General features: G+C 36.5%; 1 protein-coding gene and 1 pseudogene across 8 annotated transcripts in view; both read right to left on the bottom strand.

Annotated features, from left to right (window-relative positions):
* Window positions 1–21,144, bottom strand: part of RARS2 (arginyl-tRNA synthetase 2, mitochondrial) — an 81,223-nt gene that overhangs the window by 21,980 nt on the left and 38,099 nt on the right. For 7 of the 8 annotated variants that reach the window (XM_027057288.2, XM_027057286.2, XM_053222479.1 and 4 more), the window contains 6 exons: window positions 19,635–19,690; window positions 17,304–17,387; window positions 13,391–13,467; window positions 3,992–4,150; window positions 2,867–2,973; window positions 1,648–1,743 (listed from right to left, as the gene is read on the bottom strand). In XM_027057288.2, coding sequence (XP_026913089.1) covers window positions 1,648–1,743; window positions 2,867–2,973; window positions 3,992–4,150; window positions 13,391–13,467; window positions 17,304–17,313 — 449 coding nt within the window. In that variant the 5' untranslated portion in view covers window positions 17,314–17,387; window positions 19,635–19,690. The remainder of the gene's footprint in view (window positions 1–1,647; window positions 1,744–2,866; window positions 2,974–3,991; window positions 4,151–13,390; window positions 13,468–17,303; window positions 17,388–19,634; window positions 19,691–21,144) is intronic. The other variant, XM_053222481.1, reaches the window with a different exon arrangement.
* Window positions 15,794–17,297, bottom strand: LOC113598774 (60S ribosomal protein L23a-like; annotated as a pseudogene).

The raw sequence follows: 21,144 nt of genomic DNA, 5'->3' as shown, positions 1-21,144 counted from the left end.
ATGAAATAATAAAAGAGAAGAATATAAAGAAAAGCTCTAGGCTGAGTTTGTGAAACCTGAATTTGAAAGCAGGAAGAATGCCAGATCATTTAGTTCAGGCCTCTCATTTCAAAGTAGGGACCCAGCCCAAAGAGGGTCCCCAGCCTCACCCTGTGCTCTTGCCAGTATTCTCCTGCACTTCTGTCTGTTATAACTATTCTTCTAATTCACATCCACATGTATTGATGTATTCTATAAGAACCCACTGAAAGGGCAGAAACAAAGTTCGAGCAAGGTGAAACACTAAACATTTTGGCAAATGGCAAAAAACACAATTATTGTCTCAAAGAGAAACATATAGGTATTAAGGTAAATATACAGAAAAATCTAGACCTAATGAATGACAGCCCAAGAAAAATAACCAAATCAGGACCACTAAAATGACATGGAACCTCTATTCTGGGCGGACACTTTTTTAAAAAAATGTTTTATCTATTTTTGAGAGAGAGACAGAGTGCAAATGAGGGAGGGGCAGAGAGAAAGGGAGTCATAGAATCTGAAGCAGGCTCCCGGTCCTGAGCAGTCAGCATAGAGCCTGACGCGGGGCTCAAACCCACGAACCGTGAGATCATAACCTGAGCTGAAGTTGGACGCTTAACCGACTGAGCCACCCAGGCGCCGCCCCTGCTCAAGGTTTCTTTAATCTGTCCAGCAATTATTGGCCGACACAAAATATTTTTTCTATTATTGTTTTTCATCTAGAAAAAGAAATGTGCCTCTTAGATACACAGGTTCTTCTCACCTCCTAACTATAATTACATGGAAATGATAAAGGGAAATGCCAAAAAGTAATAGAAAGTAAAGAGATCAATTTTCTAATGGAGAGTAAGAGAATCAGACGGTTGTTTAAAGCTGTTTGGAACAAATGATGGTAGTTAACAACAACAATAAATATCAATACTTTAATTATACTATAAAAGTGGGTTTATGATCCAATATAAAACTCTAGCCTGGAAGACACTAGAGCCTTTTGCCAAAAGTGTTTCAGTATGGCCATGTTTACTTGTGTGTCTTTTTTATGGTCCTATCTTCTCCTTCCTATTGGCTTTGTCCCAGATATAAATGTGCTTGATAAGATGTAAGTTCCAGTTCTTAGGAGTCAGTCAGCAGAGAGTTGGAAGGGGAAAAAAAAAAAAAAAAAAAAAGGCAACATGGCCTACTTCTCCCTTACCCTGTTTTACATGAGGACTGCTACTCATGTGCATGGTAGATGAATCTTTACAGAGGATGCCACTGAGCCAATATGACCACCTTCTAGTATATACTTCCTATCAATGTACATCAGGAAAATATTTATAGTTGAGGTACCTCAGTTTTCAGTTTGTAGAACAATGTATTTATTGGCTGTGGAAATCCTATGATGTTTAACTAACTGTAAATAATCTTTTTCAGTCACTTTTCTGATGATGTTATACCTTTCCAGGAACTATAACCGGCCAGAGATAGACTCGCCCAATAAATACATCTTGAAGTGATGAGAACAAGAGATTTAGAAACTAGGATTTGGTAACAGCTTTGAGGATAAAATGACTGTTTTAGCACTGATCCTACAACAAAGCACATGAAGTCACATACATTCTGATGCTGACTCCCCCATTACATACAAACCTGGTTGCGTAGAGAGAAGTCCCATCACTTCGCATTACAGTACAAATTGAGGAGGGGTCACCATTTCCAGAAAGATCCACTATAGCTGTTCCTTTTCTAGAAATGCAAACAGATAACTCTTAAGAAATAGAGTAAGACCCTTTAAAAGTATAATATCTATAACATTATCTTTGGCAAACTGGAAGCTATTTTTTATTCCTTACGTAGCAATAAGCAGTATAACCAAATGAAGAAAAACAAGGAATGGGACCATGAATTTATTAAGAATGGGTATGCTATAATTAATATTTAGTTGTCCTATCTTTTTAAACTCTGTAGCTCTGGATAAGGTACTTAGAAAGTCTTTAGCATATCCAGTTGAAAAATGAGATTTCAGCTGTTTAACTGTGAAACATCATATTCTTCTAATTCAAATTATAGCATTTAATATTGGGCTAATTTTTAACATGCCAGAAAATACCCTTGAATAATAAACCATGGAATTTTGTTACTGTCTTTCCTGCCTTGTCAAAAATTAGAATCTGTAGATGGAGATGCAAAAATCTGCCTTATGCACATTACTGGTGTTCTCCATGTCTTCCTCGTAAAGATGACAAGAGAAGCTCTTTGGTACTATGACAACTGGTGCTTCTAAGCAACTGGTTTGCTTTTGTATTACAGATGCCTGGGCTCCTATGACTGGTACTGTTTGTCTGGCTGACAGGAAGCTCAAAGCTAAATTAGAAATCTACCGTAAGGCAGTGTGTTAGATGATATACCATTATCATCCCTGATTCTGTATTATTTTTTTCTGCCCTCGCTTCCTGATTTCCTCATTTTACTCTTTCAAAAGCTTGTATTATACCTATTTACATAATATGCCTTAAATCCATTTTGAACAGGATGTGGTTTTTTAAAAAGGCAGGGCTAAGTAAGATGTAAGTTTTATTTCCTTTTTCCAGTTACATCAACTTGTCTGACATTAGGCCAGTCATTTGTACTTTCCGTGCTTCAGTTTCTTCACACGTAAAAAGCAGATTAACAACTTTTCTTCCAACCTGACCAGGATTTTGTCATGGCAGCAAGAAGACCATATGTGGAAAAGTACTTTGAACAGCAAAAAGCACTACAAAAAAAATGCCAGGAAGGTTGCACACCACATTCTGTTGTTCTTACTGAGAGACTATATCATTTTTTCCCAAAGAAATAACTTTACTAAAGAACAGTAACCTGACCATACATTGTTTTCTGCAGGAGTCCTTTACTGTCCAGCAATTTTAAGACTTCTTGAGATTTTTCACAATAAAATGATTCTCCTGAATATTCATCAAAGTGTACTCCTAGACGCTAAAAGGATTCAGAAACAAAAGAAAGGAAGTTACTTAAATGTCCTATTATCTTATCCTAAGACAAAACAGGATGCTCTACAGTCTGTCACCCAGATTGGGAAAGTAAGAATTAGATGAAGTCACTCCTCTGCTCTACCAAACTTTCTACCTCTTCCCACACCAGGCAAGTCCTCACAATAGTACTGTGCTGATATGGTACTTACTGGGCCCACACGGTTATTCAAATTACATAAAATAAAAAACTTGACTTTCTCAGGAACACTCCTCATGCTTCAAGTGCTGGATAGCCACCGGTGGCTAATGGCTATGCTGCTGGGCAGCACATCATGGAACATCTCCATCACAGCAAGAAGCAAGGTTGGGCAGCTCTGGAGAATGTCCTACCTCATGCCCCATCCTACAACCTCTTCCACCTCCTCTCCTGCAGCTCTTCATCCTGCTTCCCTACTACAGCCACATGGGTTTCTTTAATGAAACTCTCTTCATTCCACGTACTCGCAGACTCCGTCTCCCCTCCCCTGCTTCATTGTTCTCCACAGCATCATCACCACCTAACAGACTGTGTATGTCCTTGTTTAATCCCCGTTGTCTTTAATTTGCTCTCCATCTCCATGCTGGCATGTGAAGTCCAGACAGAAGTACTTCTATTTCCTTTACTCACTGTTGTATTTCTCCCACCCCCTAAAATGCTTATTAAATGAACAAATTTATATGCATCACACACAGTCCTACAGAAATGAAAGGGGAAAAAAACGATTAAGATAAAATGAAGGAATGAACATAAGACAGAAAAGAGAAGCCAGACTGACACAGAGTACTAGAGTGCCACCTGATATTTGGTTTGTGAATTTCACAGGATTGTTTCAAAGCTCCAACTTTCAGCATAAATAATAATATGTGGGTCCTAATTTTCAATGGAATGACAAATCTAGTCTTAAAACATGAGCTGAGGAAGCAACTTCATTCCTCAGTAGTCCCAGTCAAGAGCACCCCATCACAGGAGAGTAGGTGGGCACCTTGTAAATCCGCACGTATTCTTCTATGCTCAGGTCTCGAAATTTCTGCCACAGTTCAAGTGCTTGCATGTCACCCAGTTCTAATCGCTGAAAGAACTCATGCGCTGATTTTGCTACATTTTTATTATCTGCTGCTTCTTTATTAACTTGTACATAAACCTAAAAGCATAACAGTATATTAAATGAAGTACATTAGTCACTGTTACCTTCAAAGGAACAAAACACAATCCTGAGAACTTTCATTTAAATGTTAGCCAACTGCCCTCATGAGAGTGTAATCTTTTTTTTCTTTTCTTTTTCTTTTTTTTTTTGCCATGGGCCCTTAGTGCACCCTATAAATCCCTTCTCAAAATGTTTCTAAATGCATAAAGTAAAACACATATGCTCATAAAGGAAATAATTACATTGAAAGTTATCCAATCATTTTTTAAGGTTGTGATGTAGTAATGGAAGAAAATACTAAATTTCTGATAGAGGTTAGGGAAAATAAAATGTGTAATTTTCCCCTCCCTTCAAGTTCACAGACTCTTGGGTTAAGAGTGCCTGGGTTAGGGGGCGCCTGGGTGGCTCAGTTGGCTGAGCGTCCAACTTCGGCTCAGGTCATGATCTCCCAAGTTTGTGAGTTTGAGCCCCACTTCAGGCTCTGTGCTGATAGCTCGGGGCCTGGAGCCTTCTTCAGATTGTGTGTCTCCCTCTCTCCCTGCCCCTTTCCTGCTCATACTGACTCTCTCTCAAAAATAAACAAACATTATAAAATTAAAAAAAAAAAAAAAAGAGTGCCTGGGTTGGATTAAGCTAGCATTCCCTCTTTTTTTTAATAAAAGGGCAAATTATTATGGCCGCAACTTTTCTGAGAAAAGGTCAAAGGAGGTAGAATGGTTCAATCTGGCTAAGAAAAAGCCAAAGGATGATTCAGCAGTTGTTTTAAGAAAGACTTTTAAAATAGTTCTCTAAACCTGCAAAAGACCCATAACATAGCTTATCTAGGAAGACCTCTGGACAGTTAGTTTACTTACACTCGAACCTGGGCTCCTGAGAACTGTGTGGACCACTCACTTCTGGAATGTTTTTGCACCACCTGTCTTGGCTGGTTTACTTCTGCCCCCACCCAATGACAGGAGTGGAACTGGATGGCTTATTGGATGGCCTCCCATTTCTATGATCCTGTGATCACAGTTTAATAATTTTCTGGTCTCCAAAATGCAAGGTTAATAAATGACAATAAAAATATCAACTCTGCACCTCAAGTAGTACTGAAGTTACCCATATAGAATATAAAGATTTTACTTCTAAGTTGTAACTCACTTCCAGGATGAAACATGGATGATACATTTACTCTCCTCGTATTTCTTTCAGAAACCTATTAAAGTAGCATAAAGTAGTAAAAATTGGCAAATTACCAAAGAAATAGGAGGCATCTGTTATAGTAATATCATCAAAATATCAGTGGCAGATAAAGTGGTTTTATTGCTGGAGTACACACGGGACAACTGGAATGTGGCTTAGACCCACTAGATCTACCAACAAAAGGGACAGGGCATTAAACATCTATCAAGGTAAAAACGTCTCATCTTTCATAGATGGCTTCTGTTAACTACTGGAATGGCAGAATGTAATGAATAAATATTCCAAAGAGAGGTTAAAACTACCTAATTTCTTTTTCCTTTTTAACGCACACTGCACAGAAAAGAATTAATATAGCAGGCCTGAGGTGCTATCCTTAAAATGTCCGGTTTGCAAGCTTACCCCTTGGCTGGCATCTGGGAACTTGGCTGGCCATGTGGGTACTTCAGATTTGGGAAATGTTCCCACCAGCCTAACTGATAAGAGTAGTTCACTGTGCTTAAACTATGAAAACAATATGGTTTATGCTAACTACTTGCTTTCCTTCTGGGAGTTTGGCATTTTAGTACATGCTAAGCAGAGGGTGCCTACATGATCAAACTCCAATAGAAACTTTGGGCATGGAGCATCTAATAAGCTTCCCTGGTAGACAACATTTCAAGTATGTTGTCCCAGTTTGTTGCAGGAGGAACTAAGTGTATCCTGTGTGACTCCACCAGGAAAAGACTCTTGGAAGCTTAGCCCTGGTTTCTAACAGACTTCACTGCATATTCCTTTCCCTTTGATTTTGTTTTGCAACCTTTTGCTATAGTAAATCATAGCTGTTAGCACAATTATACATTGAGTCCTGTGAGTCCTTCTAATGTGTTATTAAACCTGGCGGTGGTCTTGGGGAGAATGAACACACATACCATAAAATATTAATTTCCATGTGCTCCTATGAAATAAGTCCAGAATAAGTCAGAAACAGAGAAAGAAAATTTTGGTAAGGTGTAGGAAAACAGAGAGAGTCACGGTGAGATAGTAAACTGCAGACTTTTTGACGTTTTTTTAAGTGTTTATTTATTTTGAGAGAGAGAGAAAAACAGAGTGTGAGCTGGGGAAGAGCAGAGAGAGAGGGGGACAGAATCCAAAGCAGGCTCCAGGTTCTGAGTTGTCAGCACAGAACCTGACATGGGCCTCAAACCCATGAACTGTGAGATCATGACCTGAGCCAAAGTTGGATGATGCTTAACCAACTGAGCCGGCCAGGTGCCCCAAACTTCTTGACTTTTGAATGACATATCCATGGACAATTAAACTGTTGTCCAGCCTATAGTAACTGAGGCATATTTCTATGATTGTGATTGAAAATATCTCTCTCATACACACACACTACATGCACATTCACATGTAATTTATAATCAAACATATACAAAATATTCTTATTTTCAAAAAAAAATTTTTTTTAAATCTAGGACTCTGAACTCAAATAGACAACATTTAAAAAAATCTAATATGCATGTGAACTACTGGTAAGAATATTTTTAGAAAAAACTTTACCAGAATCTTTTCCCTTTCTTAAAATTTAAAATAGAAATAATTAAAGCAAAATAAACAAAACCAAACCCTAACACTTGAAGAATCTTGGCATTTCAGCAATTTGTAATTATAAACCAAACATTACTGAAAATCAACTGACACTATCAAACAGAACCATAGAAGAGCCTTAATTAGCACTTAATCTGCCTGTAAATGAACAAGAAAAAACTGTAATTATTAACATTCATCACCATTTTAGAAAAGAAATGCATTTTCCTTCACAAAATAACCTTAATACTATGTACTTCTGAAATTACAATTTTTAATTTAGTCACCACAAACTTTTTATGTTTAGAAAGTGCATTTTGAAGACAGCCTCCTTTTGAGGTTAGATCTAGACACAAAAGGAATAAAAAGGAAGTTTTAAACTTGGATTTGATAATAAGAATGTGGCTTAGGATGTTCTTGAGAATGGAAATAATTTTTATTTTAGTTACCAAAATACGAAAGTGAGGTATATTTCCATGAGGAAATAAACTAAACATTTAAGACTTCCTTAAAGGAATATTAACCTTTTCATTATTTCTAGATGCTAATACTCCCAAAGAAGCATAGGATATTTTATTTCTAACTTAACTGATTCAGATAATTACAGTCAGCTCAAGATGATCTGTCCCAATATAAAGAAATAAGTATGAGAAATAAAGTATATAATGCTCTCTTACTCTCTTAAATTTGATTCTAGAATACCACTGGCAACATAGACACAGTTTAATTCTTTGCTTACAGGGCTCTAACCCCAGCCCTGGTTATTTCTGTCTTAAAACAGAGAATAACTACTAAGAACGGTCAGCATAACTTAGACACTAAAGACCCTTTTAACTATACAATTTGTCTTCTATCTTAAAATGCATTTAATTTTGTTCTAATTTTTTTAGAAAAAACATGTAATGAATTCATGATTACAACTCAAACAAAGAAGGTAATTTTTAATGTTGTTTCATGTCTTGATCAGAAATTCCTTACAGAACTGCTGGTTGAGATAGATTTCTTTTGTTTTCTTTTGGTTTTTTTTTAAGGTTTATTTATTTTTGAGAAGACAGAGCATGAGCAGGTGATGGGCAGAAAGAGAAGGAGACACAGAATCTGAAGCGGGTTCCAGACTTTGAGCGGTCAGCACAGAGCCCAACGCGGGGCTCAAACCCACAAACCATGAGATCATGACCTGAGCCAAAGTCGGATGCTTAACCTACTGAGCCACCCAGGTGCCCTGAGATAGATTTCTAATGTTAAATGTAATATTAAAGAAACTCAAACAATACAATTATAATTTAAAAGATCAATATATCAGTTAATAATAAAATAAAAACTTAGTAATTATCAAGTTTCTCATTAGCATATCATTAGCTGCATATAAATAGCATTTTTTCATCCATTCATCTTCTTTCAGTATTTAGAATCGCCTATTTTTGGTCTTTGTTAATAATAATGTCCATGATATACCTTTATTCAAGGATGATAAAGATTCACTTCTTATATATATTTAGACACATGGTGATATACATTTTTCATGCTGAAAAAGTTTTTTGCTCATTTTGATGGGGTGGGAGGGATAATCACTGAGCTATTAATATGTACTCTGGTCTTGCTTAGTATTCCCATCCTTGTTCTAAGAACACTCAGAGGAAAATGAGGCACTGTAGTAACCCCCAGAAGAGCAGGCATTGGGAAGAAAGGCTAGTGGCTTTGGGGAAGATGGTCAAGAGTATGGTAAAACAGAAAAGCTGCCAGGAGAGAAGAAAGGACAATTGTCTAGATTGAGGAGGGAATGGGGATGGAGAAACATTCCCAGGAATAGCAAAAGCTGGGCAGCCTCTGGGGTGGCAACAGGCCCTCTGAGGGAAATGACTTGTGGTGTTCCCACACAGGGAGGCTGATATCTAGACCTATGGAACTGGGCCACAGCTAGGATCTCCTATGTTTGTCATACAAGCAGAGCTGTGTGCCTCCAGGGCATTTATGTAGGCTGGGATACTGGGCACATCAGTCAAGACCAATGTGGATTAAAGCTAAGAAGAGGCCTCCATGCCCATCCTGAGATGTACATAAGAATGTGGAGGACTTTGTGATTTGGAAGATGAGAAACCCTTAACAATGACTAGAGATGACTCTTACCACTCTCAAAAATATGACTGGGTTCAGATTTAATTAGGCTTACAATTTAAGAGTTATTTCTTCCATGTAAGTATTATAATGAGTAAAATTCACATTAACCATAATAGTCACTTTCTCTGAAAATAGTAATGTGATCTAACCAATAAAGAACTCTTGAATTCAAGTCTTTATAAAGTAAACATTTCTAAGTGCACAAATACGTCATTATGTCTAGAATTGATTTAACTTGAATTACTTTCTTAAGTTGAAGAAATCTTTTTTGGAGACTCTAAAGCCAAAACAAACAAACAAGAAAAAAAAACCAACAATCAAAAAAAGCCCCATGGTCTCTTGAGGAATAGATACTTCTTCCACATTAAAAAAAAAAAAATGAGAGCAAGTAAATAGTATCATTCGTTAATTTGGTGCTTTGCTCTTGCCCTATATTCTACTTTTTTTTGTTATTAATATAGGGAAACTCAGGGTCAAACCTTTAATATACTATTTCCTACTAATACATTATCCTCTAACTTTCCAGGTCTTTTTTTATTAAATGCTCATCACTGTAATTACCTAAAAGCATTTTAGAAAGGGCAAGGGAAAAATAATGAATACTTTTGGGGCCATTATGAACTTAATATGTTAATATATCATGTTCCCTTTATAAATGCCACTGTTAGGGTACAGGGCTAATGGATACATTATTGTCATAATATTTATGTCTTAGGAGAGGCTGCTCATATTTCAGAGGCATTTCTATGGTAATCAAAATTCATATTAGGGGCACCTGGGTGGCTCAGTCGGTTAGGCAGCCAACTTTGGCTCAGGTCATGATCTCGCAGTTCGTGGGTTTGGGCTCCGTGTTGGGCTCTGTGCCAACAGCTTGGAGCCTGGAGCATGCTTCAGATTCTGTGTCTCCCTCTCTCTCTCTCTGCCCTTCCCCTGCTCATGCTCTGTCTCTCTCTCAACATTAAATAAGCATTAAAAAAATTTAAAAATTGATATTAATAAGCAATATGCAATGAGTCAAGTTCTAAAACTTGTAGCCAAAAAAAAAATGCTGGTTATACATTCCTAAAACAGTGTTACATGTTCTCAAGGTCCATTCAAGTAGTTTAAACTAGGAGAAATCCTGAAATTACTTTTAAAAACTATCACTAAAATAGGTAAAAGTAGGGGCGCCTGGGTGGCTGAGTTGGTTAAGCACCTGACTTAGGTGCTTGATTTCAAGCTTAGGTCACGATCTCACGGTTGGTGGGTTCAGGCTCCGCATCAGGCTCTGCGCTGGAGCGTGGGGACTGCTTGGGATTCTTTCTCTCTCTCTCTCTCTTGCTCTTTCTGCCCCTCCCCTGCTTGTGCTCTCTCTAAATAAATAAACATTAAGAAACAGATTATAACAGGTAAAAGTAAATGAGACACCCATATACTCATGATTTAGATTTAACACTTTTTACCATAATGAATTACTTTTTGATAGAAGCAGAAAGGCTTTTTTATACATGTCACAAAACTTAATTTAAATGTTTTCATTGAACCAATAATGTGAATTCTAAATAGCAAATATATTAGTTATTTAACTCATTAGCTAATTTAGGGGGAGGTATGAACTATTACAAAACCAGTTCCCCGTTTCATGACAAATCAGAACAACTAATAAATGGTTTTAAATGATGATCAACAAAAGTCCCATGTCCACACACAACAGCCAGACATCATGGGAAAAGAAGGACTACAGGTACACAGAAAAACAAGTAATGAAGCAAAGCACAAAAATGGGAACGCAAGAGAGAACTGATTGTAAATGATAAATATTTTCATCACAGAAAAGAAATGCTAAAACTATCCTATAATTTCTATACACAAAAACTGAGAAACTGAAACTGGGGGATACTGATCATGACACCATTCAGCAGGAGGCAGGCCACAAACTGCCACTGGATGGCTGAAGCCAAATTCAAAACAGATATGCTGGAAGGTTGAAACTGAGAAAACTAAACTACTAATTGTGTTCCTGGTACAGCAATTTGAGGATGAAAGAAAGGAAAATGGTATGTAAGTAATTACAACCGATGGAAGTAAATGGCCAGAAGGGCATTCTGTCACGCCAGTGGAGGACAGGGCAGTGCATGAGCACCTGGGAGTCAGACTGCCTGTGCTGGAGCCCTGCATCTGGCCCTTGGGTTTTGCATCAGTAACTGCATGATGAAGTCAATTTTGAGAAATGGTACGAGTGTATCCTATAATAGTCAGCTCTTCCTTGGAACTATATAATAGGTCTGATATTCTCCAACTTAAATGGAAGAAAGGGACCAAAAAAAAACCCCTACAAGATCAAATTCATACAAAATGTAACTGCAGGCATGGTGCTTGGGGCTGGCGATAAAAGATCGAGAAGACATGGTCCTTCTGAAAGTGGTTACAACTATAATCTGACAAGGAAAAAAACCAGGGGGTCCAGCCAAAGTCCAGGTTTTCTTTTAGGAACAGTATAAAATCATTTATTAATATTTGCCTAAAGCTCAAAAAAAAAAAAGGAAAAAATTCCTCACTTATGCCCAAAGTTTTTGTTGAAAATAATCTGCAATGATGGCTATAATTTTAAAATGAAATTGGGCTAGCAAAAATTAGCTCAAAGATAAAATAACCTGGAGGCTGCCACTTTAGGCTCTGCATTTTTTTTCTGTCCTGCAAAGGAAGAAAGAGCCAGTTAGTACCCTAATGGATTTCTTTTATTACAAACAGCAACGTGGGTGTATTTGACTTGCTCTTTTGTCTATAAATGCTGCTTCCCTACGAAGCTTTTAGGCAAAAGAACACTTAATGAAAGCAACACCACTGTTCCTTGAGTTTTTAGTTATTCACAGAAGTACCTCCTGCCCTTGTTCCTTCTTTATGTGCATCCATCAATCAACAACCTCTAATATAGCTGTATAATCTCCAACTTTTTATGAGTCTCAAAAGCCTGGAAATTTGTGATAAACTGCATAGAAAGAAACATACATTTAAGTTTCTATCAGGTTTGAGAACAGACTTTACTAAAAATATTTAAAATACTATGAATGACAAAGACTTAACTATTTTCAGGGTTAAATAAAACGTTTGAGGTGGGGTGGGAGAAAGATGAGAATAGTAACTCTCATATGAAGTTGTACTCTACATCCTTAAAAATGTTCTCTCAATGACAGACACAAGGTCTTCAAGCAAGTATTTTTATTTTCTGTGCAATGGGTTGTCTCTGTGGGCCTGAATCTGATGAAAGGTTCACTAAGCCTGTGGTAAAAAAATACTTGCCATTACTCAAAGTTTTAAAAAATAATACAATAAAAATTCTAGGCACTAAGGTGGCATGCTTTATTTACAGACGACCATAAAGAATCATTAATTTTTAAACTCTTGCCTATCAATAAAACTCAATGGAAAACAGAAAAAAAATCTTTTGTTTAATATTATAAATAAAAATGTAGGCATTTAAAGTGCAGTGCATGCAGGGACTCAGGAGAAAATTACAAACCATTAAAACTCTTCAAGAATTACAATGTAATTTTTGTTAAATTTAACTACAAAGCTGCAGGAGAAAAATTATTTAACAGAAAGGAAAATTATGAAGCATTCTCAGTGGCTTTTGCTAGGGAAGTAAAGCATTATTTTGGTAAGTGCTCTTTCTTATGCACAGGTATAATAACATCTTTAGTGTGATCCCCAGTACGTCACCAACACAGCTGCTGTCATTGGTGTTTATTCTTGTGAGGCCCAGAAACAGAAGAGAGAACAATTAGGACAATGAAAAGGAAACACATCTCCTGGAGATTAATTGGGCAGGAAGAGCTTTATTAATGAACTCTAAGAAAAACTGAGGACAGTGAATCAAAGTACCCAAGGGACTATATGAAGCAGAATAGGAAGGAGTTCACGCTGGGCAAAAGCCAGGAAAAGGAGCTAAAAGACAGAAATTTAAAAAAAGCACACACAAATTCAGAGAAACACAGGTATCTTCCCCCACACTAGAATAAGATTAAAAAAGTATATACTCCTGTTTCTCGATTCTAAATGAATTATAGTTATTGCCATGAAGAAAGCTGCAGTTATAAAACAACTGACAAAAAAATTAAGAAATTTGCGTTGAATCTGTTATCCCATGTGTTTATTCTAAGATGACTCTATACCTAGAAAAATACTGTCCCAAATCAACTAAAACCTAAATAAACACTTGGACAAGAAAATGAAACGAACTCCCTAGTAAAATAAAAGCCACATTGCTATAATTCCTTGTTTTTATGAACATTTTTAAAAACCTCTGGGATTAAAAATTAATCCAAGCTGCAAAGTACTCTGAAAAAAATAAATTGAAGCATTTGCTACTATTGTTTCTTGCCAACTTACTTCAAAGAGGTGCTGTAAAGGACTGGACTGAAGTTTTTCTTCATAGCCAAACAGCTGGAAGCCGGTTCCCAGAAGACCTAGCACAGTAATACATAAATGAAAAAATTATAAAATGGAACAATAGAGAACAGTCATGGCAGGGAACAGGTATAGCTATATCAAAATATCAAGCCCTTGTAATTATGTGTCCTGAGAGCACTACAAACACATGTTATCATCTTCTGCTACCCCATAAACTCAACATACTGAATCACAAATTCAATATGTTGAATAGATCACTGAAATTAACTTCAAAGACACCAATGGACTATGAACTCATCAAAAGCAGGGTCTAGGACTAACTTGTCTTTGTATTAACAGTGCCCACCACCAACGTAGCAGACATTAATAAAACAAGCATTTATTGACTAGCTACCCTGAGGAAGGACATCATGATGCTACATGCTGGATGCTTAAATTCTGTGAAAACAAACTTATGGGAGGTGATTTCAAAACTTTCTTTTTAAACTTGTAGATGTTAAAATAAAACAAAGGTAGAAGTTGGCTTGGTGTTATAATATTAACCCTTAAAAAAATAACTGGAGGAAAACAATAAAAGACAAAACTCAAAACATACCTGGTTATCTCTCCCATTCAAGGTGACCAAGCAACAAATATCTTTTATCTGGCCATATATTTATCTTTTATTTGTCAATGATTTTTTTTTTTTGTCTTTGATGATAAATTCTGCATTCAGGGATAGTATTAGTTTGAGCCTTATTTTTTTTTTTTTAATAATAATTGAGGTAATAGACTGTAAGTACTTATATTCTTAAGAAAGATGACCACAATTTCAGTTTAAAAGGATATATACAAGGGCGCCTGGGTGGCTCAGTAGGTTAAGCATCTGACTTAGGCTCACGTCATGATCTCACGATCTCATGGTCCGTGAGTATGAGCCCTGTGTTGGGCTCTGTGCTGACAGCTCGGAGCCTGAAGCCTGCTTCACATTCTGTGTCTTCCTCTCTCTCTCTGCCCCTCTCCCACTCTCTCAAAAATAAATGAACATTAAAAAAATATAAAGTTCCTCCATGTCTTTAAAAAAAAAAAAAAGGATATATGCAGACTGGGACCAAGAGCAATAAAAGGTGGTTGAATTATTTTAAAAACCAATCTGTTTCTATAACTCTTATCAATTACTAAGCTTCCGATCTAAAGGAGCTATTGCCAGTGGGCCTTGCTGACATACAGTTTTCTATGGAGGCTCACCAGAAAGTGGGATGCTACTGAACTCAAAGATGTAAAATATTTTGGAGTTTTAGACAAGAACTAGAAGGATGACTTAAAAATGTACCAGCCCTATTCACTTTTAACAAAAAGCAAATGTCAGGGTCTTAGGAGCAGGGTGTGGAAAGATGCCCAGACTGTTCTAAAAAATGGAAATAGGAAAAGTAAAGGCCAATGCCCATTTAATATTCAACCTAATATATTTTCAAAAACTAATTTTGTGGTTAGAAACTATTTGCCAACTTTTAATAGGAGATAGCTGAAACACCCAAAATTAAAACTCTTCAACCATTATGGTTATAATGGAAATGGTGACAGATCATTAACCATCGTAGTCCTTTAGAGAAACATTGCGATAATAAAATCCTGTAGCTAAAATTGAATACCATAATCACCTATTTGCTAATGCCTGTGAAATGCATAAATCGGTTAAACTAATGTAAAGTGGATATCACCTATTAAATCTGATTGTTGAGCCTAGGGCCCAAATCTCTGACTACCAGCTATTGTGAAATGCAGGTGGATTTTTAAAATGCAGGGCATGTTTTCAGATTCCTCCACAGTGAATAGTAATGGTACTATTAATTGGTTCAAGTTCTACTGTTTTTAGAGACTAAATGAGATTTTTATTAATTGAAATGAAAGAGAAGGTCACGATAAATCTTTTAGAAACTTTGATTTCATTTCACTAGCTATGGACAGAACAGAATAGTATCAGTAAACTTTAGAACTTGTAGTGCACACTACACTTTATGGAAGCTTTAAAATATTATCTAGTGTTTCTTTTGGATTGGTACTGTAAAATACTTCCACAGATTAATTCATCAGTCTTAGTGCTTCTTATGTTTCAAGTCCTATGGACACAAAGATAATTAAGACACAATACATGCCTTCAAGGAACATGTCATCTAGCAGGGGAGAGAAGCACACAAGTAAGAAAAGAGTAAGGCAAGCTTATTTGAGGAGAGCTGGATACTAGGAACTTGGTGATGCGAGATGTAGGCAAGGGCCTGTGTGTCAGAGAATGCCTTAAGAGGTGATACTAAGGCCGGATTTTATATTATATTATATATTATATTATATTATATTATATTATATTATATTATATTATATTATATATTAATTATATTTTATTTTATTTTATTTCATTTCATTTTATTCTATTCTATTGTTGAAAAAATTTAGATTTAGCAAGCTGGACTCAGTTTAGATGATCCCAATTTTGTTGGCAACATCCAAAGCATCATAGTCAGGAGCCAGTCGAACATATGCTTTCTTTTCTCCATCGGGCCTGATCAGAGTGTTGACCTTGGCCACATCAATGTCATAGAGCTTCTTCACGGCCTGTTTGATCTGGTGCTTGTTGGCCTTGACGTCCACAATGAACACAAGAGTGTTGCTGTCTTCTATTTTCTTCATGGCTAACTCGGTAGTCAGGGGGAACTTGACGATGGCATAGTGGCCAAGTTTGTTTCTCCTGGGGGCGCTCTTTCAAGGATATTTGGGCTGTCCTTGGAGACGCAGTGTCTTGGGTCGTCGGAATGTAGGTGACGTGCGGATCTTCTTTTTTTTATGACTGTGGACACCTTTCAGCACTGCTTTCTTGGCCTTCAAAGCCTTTGCTTTGGCTTCAGCTTTGGGAGGGGCAGGGGCTTCCTTCTTTGCCTTCGGGGCCATCTTCATGAAAGGAGGCCGGATTTTAAAACACACGTAACAGTTGCCAGAGATTTTTAATTTTTTTTTAATGTTTTATTTTTATTTTTGAGAGACAGAGACATGGCACAAGTGGGGAAGGGGCAGAGAGAGAGGGAGACACAGAATCTGAAGCAGGTTCTAGGCTCTGAGCTGTCAGCACAGAGCCCGACACGGGGCTTGAACTCAGGAGCTGTGAGATCAAGACCTGAGCCAAAGTCAGACACTCAGCCAACTGAGCCACCCAGGCGCCCCAATAGTTGCCAGAGATTTTTAAAAGTTTGCATTTCACATGCTACCAGAACTTCACTACCTGAGCAACTTCATTTATCTTGCCCTTCCTTGATTACAGGTACACTATGAGGTAGGGATGGTTCTGAGTAAACTCACAACATTAGAGATAATTTGTGGCATTCAACTGTTTGGTTCTCACTTGTCTCTTCCTCTCTTTTTTTTTTTTTTGACCCCCTGTCACTGCACAATTTAAGAAGGAGCCAAAGTATCCCACTTTCTTTTTCTTCTAGGCCACTGGCTCAGGGTATAACAACAGATCACCCTCCATGCATGATGCAGGGAGGCTGGACCCCATTTGTTTGAAAAATGGCAGAGCTGTAGCTGGAAGGCATTATACAGCTAGACTTACTTCTTCCCTGGTACATTCACTCCTACATTTGACACATGTAAGCTACTTTTTCTTAATAAAACCATAAAAGCCTGTATTTATTGCCTTGAATGTGTGAGGTTTCCTCCCCCAAAACAGATTTGTGTGGTGAGAATTGTTCTAATAAATAGAATATAAGACTTATGCAAAAGAGCCATTAGAGGGAAAAAAAAAAAGGTAGGAGGCACTACTCTACCCAGTGGGTTCTGCCTATATTCTGCATGATCAGGTGACATAATTAAAAGAAATTAAACTTAACAGTGAGATAAAGGAGAAAATTTCAAACTCACTTACCAAACTGCATGCCCCAATCTCCAAGGTAATTTATTCTGGTGACTTGATGTCCTAAAGCTTCTTTGAGATTTGCTATAAAATTTCCTAGTAATCAATAAAATATACAGTTTCTCATTCTTGTTATCCATTTTGGCATAAGAACCATGTGTTTCTCTATTATCAAAGCATAACAAAAATTTTTTTGATAAAATTTACCAATTCAATTTTTTTTAGTAAAATATTCACTATTGTGTTTTCATCTATGTTATGGAGCAGGAGTAGAGAATTATTTGGGGGGCAGTTATTCCAAAGAACCTCACAATTTTCATAAGAACATAATTTTCAGCAACATTAGTGGGAGCTGGGAACATATGTTAGAATAACTGAATTGCAAAGAAAATAAGAGAATCTCAATAAGTAACAAGAGATAATTTTGCTAATCCCTATAGAGCCTAAACCACACTGGTGTTTTTTTCTCAACAGCTCACTCTACCTTCTTTCAATCACTGAAATCCACCTCCTCATGCCTGCTCCCTAAGAGCACATGGTAGTTCAAGAACTTCATCTTCTTCTACTGCTGACACTGGTTTGATATCCAACACCTGCTTCACTCTCCTCGTGTGCACTCATATGCTGCAGAGGCTGGAAACCTAAAAATTACATTTCTCAGAAACTTCTGCAGTTAGGGTTTCAGAAGTCACTTATATTTGGGCAATCAGATACACTTTGCATGAGACTTCGAAGGTGAACATGAGGTGAGTGAGAGGGGAGCTACTTCTATTTTTTCTGACAAGCACAGCTGTGGAGGCTTTTTCTTTTTGGTGGCATCACTAATAGCCCAGTGTCCTGTCATGTGACTTCCAAGGGAACTGAAAGGGTATGGGGCTGCCTGTTTTGCTTATATGAATTCTAGAAGATATGGCAGGACTAGTGGCAGCAGTAGCATGGCTGCTACTGGAAGTGACTGCAGAAAAGGCAGAAGCTCCCTTGATGAACACGCTCTACGGTATAATTCTGGGAATCATTTATGTCACTTCACCCAAAGCTTCTTCAGCACTTCCAACAACTTTGTAAACTATTCAATATCCTGTAATAAATTCTTGCCTGCTTTTACTACAGTAGATTTAGTTTTCTGCAAATAATCCTTCACCAATATGTATATCTGACTCAAATTACTGCAGCTACTCCTTTTCCAGCTTCCTTACTTCTAGACTTTCCCAGTCTATACAGTCCTAACAGCAAACTTCTTCTGCTGCTACTCAGATTGTATTCTTATTTTTAATTAGCATCTTATTATCTTACGAATCAACTAAATAACACAAACCTAAGCTTCTGGAATTAGACTAATTTCAAATCCTGGCTATGATACTTACTAGCTAGGTGATTTTTGGAAAAGTTACTTTTGGTATCTGAGTTTCCACATATCACGATAAATAACACGGTAAATAAATTCTCAGGAAGTATTATCTCTTTCTGACCCATTCCTACAGTTTTGACCTACTCATGTAGCTTTTCTTACACAGTATATTTTTTATACTCTTTAAAAAATCAAACCCTATCATTTCTTCTCTTAAAATGCTCCAGGAGATCTCTCCCACAACAAGAGGTGATTCCAGTTTAATCATGATCTATGCCACAAAGTACCGATTGCTCCGATTCTTAAAAATATTCAAACGACAGGTTAAATGATCCCTAAGGCATGCAATAGACAGATTTCCACACCAGAAGACAGATCAGATGAGATACACTTCAAAGTCTCTTCAATTCTAATTGCAGTTTTTAAATTGGGCTACTGCATCATGTCATGTTTTAAATAAATGAAGATGTTAGCATATACACTGAAGCATTACAGCTATGAAGTACAAAAGCAATCTTTCTTAGAATACTCTTGTTTCAATTTCCAGTTTTGAATGCTCCAGTTAGCACTCAAGTGATGGAGATTGAGTTTCTTTTTTCTAATTGAGATATAATTGGTATTATAACAGTTTCTTTTTTAAAACAAAATATATAGAACAAAAAACCTGACAAGATTACCATCATCCACACATTAACTATTTTCATTTTTGCATCTTTCAGATCTTCTTCATATGCATACATACTTTAAAAAAGTTAAAATCCTCAACAAACCTAACAGTTAAAATTAGTTTCTGAGTCAATCTTTTGGTGTTCAAACAAATTTTTTTCTACTTCTAAACCAATTTTTCCCATTCCATATATTAGCATTGGGCTCATATAAGTTTGAACTTTGTTTTTCGTCTTCTGGTTACTTAAGCATTAAACCATTAGCATGCATGATCAAAATATTGCCTCAAAGTCATGTTTAGTATTTTCTGTGAAATGAATGACACTCACCTATGATGGTAGAACGCAAATGTCCAACGTGAAATTTTTTGGCAACATTAGGTGAACTGCAAATAATTGCACAAGTTATATTTCTGTTCTATGAACAGGAGTTCTAAAATGAACTAGGTCATGCTTCTACAGTTTAACATAATTGGGGACTAAGGCCTTTGGTAATTCAGCTCAAAGTTAAGTGAAAAACTAGAAATTTAGAGCAAAGATAAATTAGAATTCAGAAAGAATTATTGAAACTGATCCTGTGACTCACAAGGTAGTATCATACATAGAAATGGCACACTTAGGAAGCAGATACATTTAAGGATTGATAAAAAGATGAAGAAATTCAGAGACATTGTTTTGACATAAAAACAAAGCAGATTATTAGGAATTAAGTTTAGTATACCAGTTACACATCCTTTATCCTCTTAAAAATTACTGACTCCATAGAAATTTTGTTTATATTGGTCATATCTATCAACATCTACTGCATCAAAACCTAAAATTGAAAAATATAAAAATATTTATGCATAAAACTTCCCAGAATAATTGGAAATGTGGTTCACCACTCCAAATTCTCAGTCAACACATTTATCACTTCTCTGTATGCTTGAGAAGTTGTAATCAATAATTTAACAATAGCAAATTGCTTCCAGAGCACTAACTACCTGACAGGCACAATTTCATGCACTTTATATGTATTAATCCTTTAATATTCATTCGAGTTGTGAGGTAAGGTACTCTCATCGCTTATTATACAGATGAGGAAACTGAGACAACAAGGAAAAAAGATAATGAAACAAACGTGGTAACAGCCTGATGCCTCTTGAATGTGGGTGATAAGCATATGGATTTAACTGTACTGTTGAGTTTTGTGTATGTTTGAAAATTGCACAAGTTTTTCAATATTGAGAAAAAAAATAACCTGAACCCACTTGATTAAACATGGTAAAATGAGAGCTTAATTTTGGTCTGTCTTCAAAGCCTTATACCAAGAGTATTACAATTTAAAAAACTGATTCTACATAAATATGCATGCAGTTGTAAAATTAGAAAACAACAAGAATGTTCATTTAATTATTTATAAAGTAAATGTCCTTCTAGAAATTAAAAAATAGGGAATCTTCCATTTCCCACCAAGACAGAGTAACAAGGATTGGATTTTCCCTTCTGCCTTAAACAACCAGAAAACCAGAAAAATGTATGAAACACTGGTTTTATGAAACCAGACACTGAAGGGCTATGATCCCTGAGAGAATGAGAAGTAAAGTGACCTTGAGCAAATGTGTGAGCTAAAGCAGAAAAATCTATGGCATGGAATGTTTATATTACAAAAGAAAGCCTCGAAACCAATAAGACATCTGATTTTCTCCTTTAAGAAACTAGAGAAGGAAGACCAAAGTAAGCAAAATAAAAGCTAATATAGATAAAAGCAAAGTCAATAAAATAGAAAAAAAAAGAAAATATTCTACACCCTAATTGCAGTGGTAGTTACATGACCTGTACACCTTTGCCAAAATTCATC

This window comes from Acinonyx jubatus, chromosome B2 (assembly GCF_027475565.1).
Source record: "Acinonyx jubatus isolate Ajub_Pintada_27869175 chromosome B2, VMU_Ajub_asm_v1.0, whole genome shotgun sequence".
Taxonomy (NCBI): domain Eukaryota; kingdom Metazoa; phylum Chordata; class Mammalia; order Carnivora; family Felidae; genus Acinonyx; species Acinonyx jubatus.
This window is presented reverse-complemented; position numbering and strand designations above follow the sequence as displayed.